This window comes from Solanum tuberosum, unplaced genomic scaffold (assembly GCF_000226075.1).
Source record: "Solanum tuberosum cultivar DM 1-3 516 R44 unplaced genomic scaffold, SolTub_3.0 scf00002, whole genome shotgun sequence".
NCBI classification, from domain to species: Eukaryota; Viridiplantae; Streptophyta; class Magnoliopsida; order Solanales; family Solanaceae; genus Solanum; species Solanum tuberosum.
The window spans coordinates 2,148,037-2,154,042 of NW_006238928.1; the positions used below are offsets into that span (position 1 = coordinate 2,148,037).

A 6,006-nucleotide genomic window follows, 5' to 3' on the forward strand; every position below is an offset into this window, starting at 1 on the left:
TCTGACCGATGGTCCGTCCTGGGTGTCTGTCGTTTGGGGTCAAAAAGTTGGAATTGAGGTCTGGGACCACAGATCGTGGTCTGACCGGCGGTATGTTGGTCAGGTCGTGGTTCCTTGACCTTTGGGCAGGTTTTGGGTGCTAGTCCATGGACCCCCACCTACAGTTTGTGGTCTTACCCACGGGCCGTGGTTGGCCCTCGTGGCTGGCACCTGCAACTTCTCAAATTTTGCTATTTTACCCTCTTTCGAATTTGGGGTGTTACATACGCTCTCTGTGGGATTTGACCTCATCCTAACTAGGTTACTGCATTTTACATTGACCGCTTAAATGTCATAAAAAGGTGAAGTTTAGGCTACATCAGTATGGAGATAACACTGAGCGTAGTTAGGTCTAAATTAGATGATGCTCGATGTGTTGATGAAGTATTAGAGAAATGCATTGTTGATGATCCTTAAATGGGTATGAGATTCTTCATTTGGCCTGGTCTACATTCCAACTATAGACACAATAACTAATTTGGGGTGGATGGGTTGTTAAATTAGTATAGGTTAATTAAAGGTGACCAATAAATGATCGATACATCATTAATTAGTTTATTATTTGAGTTTTAATTAAAAATCATTAAAAAAAAGGCAATATGACGCCTAAAGGTAGACGTTGGGGGTATTTGAATACTAATAGATAGACGTAGTAATTTTATACAATTTTCCATTGTTCAAGGGTATTCTAGGCCCTTTTCCATTCTTTGAAATGTCAATTTAGATAGGAAGTACTTCCTCCGCCCCTTATTAGATGAGCACTTTCTATTTTACACGATGATTAAGAAATTATTAATAGATTGATCAATTTTACTATTTTATCCTTTGTTTATATCAATGCACATAAAAATAAGTCAGAAAAATATAGGAATAGCTACTGTTGACATCCTTTGAGAGGGTGCAACATCACGGTGACTCAAAAAATAATTCAATTTTAAAAGAATATAAAGGAATTTTAAAAGGGAAAGGGGAGTAAAAGGGAGTCGCCACCTAATTTTAGGGAAAACTAAGAAACCAATTAATTAATTAACTTAAAAGAATATCTATGAAACCAATAGATTCTAGGTAAGGGGTTCAAGTTATTCCAAAGGGAAGGGGTTAGGCATCCTTCGAAACCCACAACGGTGGGTCTCAACTGAATTCATTTTTTTAAATTGAGGAGGAGATAAAAATAATATACAAGTATAATAAATATCTGATATACACAACTAATAGAACAAACAACAATATAAGAAACGACCTAAAATTTGCCTAACATCGAAATATACAAAATATTGAGTAAAGAATATGATTTGAACTTCATTTGTATAGCTTCAATGGCAAGCAACTCCAGGTACCTGTAAAGACACTTAGTAAAAGTTTTAGTAATAAATAAATACGAATAAAAATAAATGAATCAAATAATAACTTAAAAATTTAGCATGGGAGACCTTGGAAATCGATGGTAATTTCTTCATCGGCCAGTTTAACATACAAAAGAATGTGTACTTAAACTAAATTTTCGTCTTTTAAAATAAGGAGGCCTCGAAAACAGACAGAAAGATTTTTTTCATTGGCCATTGAACTCATGTAAATGAAACAAAATATATGAAGAATATAATAAGTAAGTAAATAAATAAGTATGGAAAGGAACAATGTCAAATAATAATAAACAACTCAAATGGAGAGAAAAGGGGATTCTGAAAAAAGGTCATCCATTATTGGAAAAGTCAAGAACAGTGCAAGATGAAACCAAAATTGAAAGAAATGAGTAATAACAACAAGTTTGATAAAAAGAAATATATGAGCAGCCATCAATCAAGTAAATTAATAAGGAAAATTGAAACATTAACAAGTGTAACGATGGCACAACACAGTAGATATACTCCATCGGATAATAGATTCCAATGATATCATTAACAAGACAAAACAAAAATAAACAACATGAGAGATTGAGAAAAGGATTATACAGTGGTGATGCATTGTTGTTTGAACTTGTGGTTTGTTTGTTGAGCTACTAATTTATGAAGGTGCGAATTTGGTGATGTTCGGTGAAGAAAAACTCCATTTCCGATTAGACTGATGATCTGTTTGGTTCTCCGATGGGTTTGGAGTTGTTCAATCGTTGATTGGTTTGTTGGTCGGAGATGGGGTTTGGGATTTTTCTGGTGGTGTTTGGGTGTGGTTTTGCTGGTTGTTTCCGGTGGTATTAGTTAGGTCTGTTGAAGGAAGAAGATGGAGGTCTGATTGTGTTTAGTGTTTGGAGAGAACAAAAGGGAAAACAAGGAGATGGGGGGAAGACGAGAAAAAAGAGAGTGTGGAGGTAGTGAGTTGGGTTTTGTCGAAAAACAGAAAAGGGGTTTTTGGGTGGTGGACTCGCTCAATTCCGGTGAAAAAAATAATGAAAAATAAAAGAATTTCTTAAATTCTAAAAAGTCTAAAAATTACACCCCTTATCTAAAATTTTATCCACCACCCCTAATTTAATGACCAAGTTATTGCTTAAATAGAAAATTGAAAACCACGTGCAATATCATTATCTTGAAACCGTGGGCTAAAACCACCGGTTAGTAAAATATTTGTGTATGAAATCTTATACATATTTGACTGAATTTCTGAACTGTGCAAAATATGAAAATGAGTATTAACAAATGTACCGATTATTAAAAAATGTAACGAACGTAACCAATGACATGTAAAAAAAGGAATTTAAGATAAATAATAATTTAATAAAAAAATAATAATATTTAAACGCATTGTGACAAAATAATATAAATAGAATTAAGCGATAATAATATTTTAAGAAATAAGGATAATTATGAACAAGCATGTATTTTTTGAAGGAGAAAATTGGAAGAAATAGAAATAGAGGTTGAGGGCAAATTGGTAACAGCAGAAAAAGAAGGGAAGGATTTGGTTAGCAGGAAACCTGGCACAAGATTGGTGTTTGACAAAACCCGACGGCCCCTCTCAAACCCTAATTTCTCATCTTCTTCAGGCAGGTGCACTCATCTTCGTATTCAGTTCACTGACATAATATATAAGTTGTTCAATTTTTGCTACTTGAAAGATTAGATTGTCTTCGTTTTTTCAGAGAATGAATATTGTAGTTACCACTTTTGCGTTCAACACTCTTACTTTTCTGTAATTATAACACTCTACAACTCACATAGATAAGTTGTTCAATGTTGTTTTGTTAAGACCCATGTTTGATAAAGCACTCTAGATTCTTCAACTGATTATTCGTAGTGAGGAATGACATCTTTCACATTCTATTTTTCAAGTTATGATTCTTTTACCTGGCAATTTGTACCAAATCACTTAAGTTAATAATATTCTTTTTTCATGGTTGGTCAAAATTATGGGTTGGAACAACCAGGGTTAGAATAGCCATTTGTATAAGGAACACTGGAAACAAATATGAAATCCAAACTTTATCTTCATATCTAGTTTATTTTTCCTTCGAGCTAAATTGGTCGTTTTACCTTCGAACCAATGAGAACCTTCACATTTGTGATTCATTCAGCCAACTTGTATTGATTTGTCAATTTTTAATTTTATCTGTGATCCTTTGTTGCTGATGTTCTCTGAATGCTTTCCAGTCATGGCAGGCTCAGCCCCAGAAGGATCACAGTTTGATGTTCGTCAATTCGACTCAAAAATGAATGAGTTGTAAGTATCAGGACCCTATTGTTTATGCATTTCTACAAGGTCTTTTTTCTGTATTTATTACTCCTATGAATTCCTTTCGAGCATGTACCTGGCTTTCCCTGCAGGCTTTCAGCTGATGATGGCCAAGATTTCTTTACCTCATACGATGAGATTTATGATAGTTTTGATGCCATGGGTTTGCAGGAGAACCTTCTCAGGGGGATTTATGCATACGGTTTGTTGGAACATTTTTCCCTTTTTTCGTCTACTTCACTAATTCACACATTAGGTGGACTATAAGTGGTAATACAATGTAACATCTGGTCTCTGTTGTTCTTTTGTGATTCTAGATCATTGTGAATGAATATAATTTTGCTTTATTAATCAAAAAAGAAAAGAAAACAAAGGAAATGCTCACACATGAGCTCTCCTACTCTTCAGATTCCTGTTCAATCTATTATTAATCTTGTTATAGTGGGATACTCTCTTTGTTCTTGGATCGTTCTATTTGTTAATCAGGTTACAATGTACTTATCATTGGATTATTCTCATGTAGGTTTTGAGAAACCCTCCGCAATCCAGCAAAGAGGAATTGTACCCTTTTGCAAAGGTCTTGATGTAATTCAACAGGCTCAGTCTGGAACTGGGAAGACTGCCACATTTTGTTCTGGAATTCTGCAGCAACTTAACTATGAACTTCTGGAATGTCAAGCTTTGGTCTTGGCACCTACTCGGGAGCTTGCACAACAAATTGAAAAGGTCATGAGGGCACTAGGTGACTACCTTGGTGTCAAGGTACATGCCTGTGTGGGAGGAACCAGTGTTCGGGAGGATCAACGCATCCTTTCAAGTGGTGTTCATGTTGTTGTGGGAACACCTGGACGTGTATTTGACATGCTGAGAAGACAGTCACTTCGCCCTGATCATATAAAGATGTTTGTATTGGATGAGGCTGATGAAATGCTTTCTAGAGGCTTCAAGGATCAGGTCAATTATTTTAGATTCAAAATTGCCTCTGACCAATATCTCCTGTGTATGAGTGCATATGTTTCTTTGTACATCCTTATCCTTTTTATGTGTCTATTGTATGAAGGGTTCTCCAACCACAAATGTTTTCTTACATTTGAGTTGTTATGATGTTATGCAACAAATATTTCCTTTTGTTGGTTATCCATTGTATGTGAAAACTTGACTTGCGAGGAATGGTCCAATTGTTGGGTGCCAGGGGGATATGATGGGAAAACATGGCTGTAGTGTACAAAGTTAAAAAAATTAGTAAGAGGGCAAGAATTAAATCTCTGTTTTCTGTGTGTTATTTCCTTTCTTTGAGATCAAATTTGACTTCATTTATCCAACATGACGATTTTGTTTAGCTTTGCACTGTTGCCGATGTCTGATTTTCTTTTTATCCTTTCCTTTTCCCTTCAATGTGTTGAAAGTCTATTTACCTCTACTATGAACTAAATTAGTACCCACACCCCATATTTGCATTTCTCAGTGGTTGTGTCGACATGGCTTATTTGCCCTAAACTTATGCACCTGTATTCTTTGTCTCCAGATCTATGATATTTTCCAGCTCTTGCCTCCTAAGATTCAGGTTGGTGTCTTCTCTGCTACTATGCCCCCTGAGGCACTTGAAATCACAAGAAAATTCATGAACAAACCTGTGAGGATTCTTGTGAAGCGTGATGAGCTGACGTTAGAAGGTATCAAGCAGTTCTATGTGAATGTGGACAAGGAAGAATGGAAGCTTGAAACCCTGTGTGACCTGTATGAAACATTAGCCATTACCCAGAGTGTGATCTTTGTGAATACTCGTCGCAAAGTTGACTGGTTGACAGACAAGATGCGAAGCAGAGACCATACAGTGTCAGCTACCCATGGTGACATGGACCAGAACACTAGAGATATTATAATGCGTGAATTCCGTTCTGGGTCCTCGCGTGTTCTCATCACCACTGATCTTTTGGCGCGAGGAATCGATGTCCAACAAGTCTCGCTGGTCATAAATTATGATCTCCCGACTCAGCCTGAGAATTATCTTCATCGTATTGGACGCAGTGGAAGGTTTGGTAGGAAGGGTGTGGCCATCAACTTTGTAACAAAGGATGATGAGAGGATGCTGTCTGATATTCAGAGATTTTACAACGTTGTTATTGAGGAGCTGCCAGCAAATGTTGCTGATCTCCTGTAAGAAGCTATTTTCCTACAAAATAGGAGCGGGTGGGTGGGTTATACACACTTCAATCTCTTTTCCTTTTTACATTTTCTGTGGTATCTAAATTATGCACATTGGCCTTGTGTAATCCATTATTAAATGCTAGCTGTTGACCTCAA

At 36.3% G+C, this 6,006-nt stretch overlaps 1 protein-coding gene across 2 annotated transcripts; it reads left to right on the top strand.

Moving 5' to 3' along the window:
* Window positions 1–2,917: 2,917 nt before the first annotated feature.
* On the top strand, window positions 2,918–6,006 carry LOC102595924 (eukaryotic initiation factor 4A-15). 2 transcript variants are annotated; one of them, XM_006338049.2, is made up of 5 exons: window positions 2,918–3,016; window positions 3,621–3,690; window positions 3,795–3,904; window positions 4,226–4,656; window positions 5,228–6,006. In XM_006338049.2, exons 2-5 carry the CDS (start codon window positions 3,623–3,625, stop codon window positions 5,861–5,863), a joined length of 1,245 nt encoding a protein of 414 aa, XP_006338111.1. In that variant the 5' UTR covers window positions 2,918–3,016; window positions 3,621–3,622; the 3' UTR covers window positions 5,864–6,006. The 2 variants fall into 2 exon arrangements, with proteins under 2 accessions (XP_006338111.1, XP_006338112.1); XM_006338050.2 differs by having other exon boundaries at window positions 2,924–3,020.

What these genes read in the sequence shown, in the direction of transcription:
- LOC102595924 (XM_006338049.2), top strand. Translation starts at nt 3,623, where the DNA reads ATGGCAGGCTCAGCCCCAGAAGGATCACAGTTTGATGTTCGTCAATTC. An exon ending in GACTCAAAAATGAATGAGTT is followed by an intron (nt 3,691 to 3,794) that starts GTAAGTATCAGG and finishes CTTTCCCTGCAG; the next exon opens with GCTTTCAGCTGATGATGGCC. An exon ending in CTAGAGGCTTCAAGGATCAG is followed by an intron (nt 4,657 to 5,227) that starts GTCAATTATTTT and finishes CTTTGTCTCCAG; the next exon opens with ATCTATGATATTTTCCAGCT.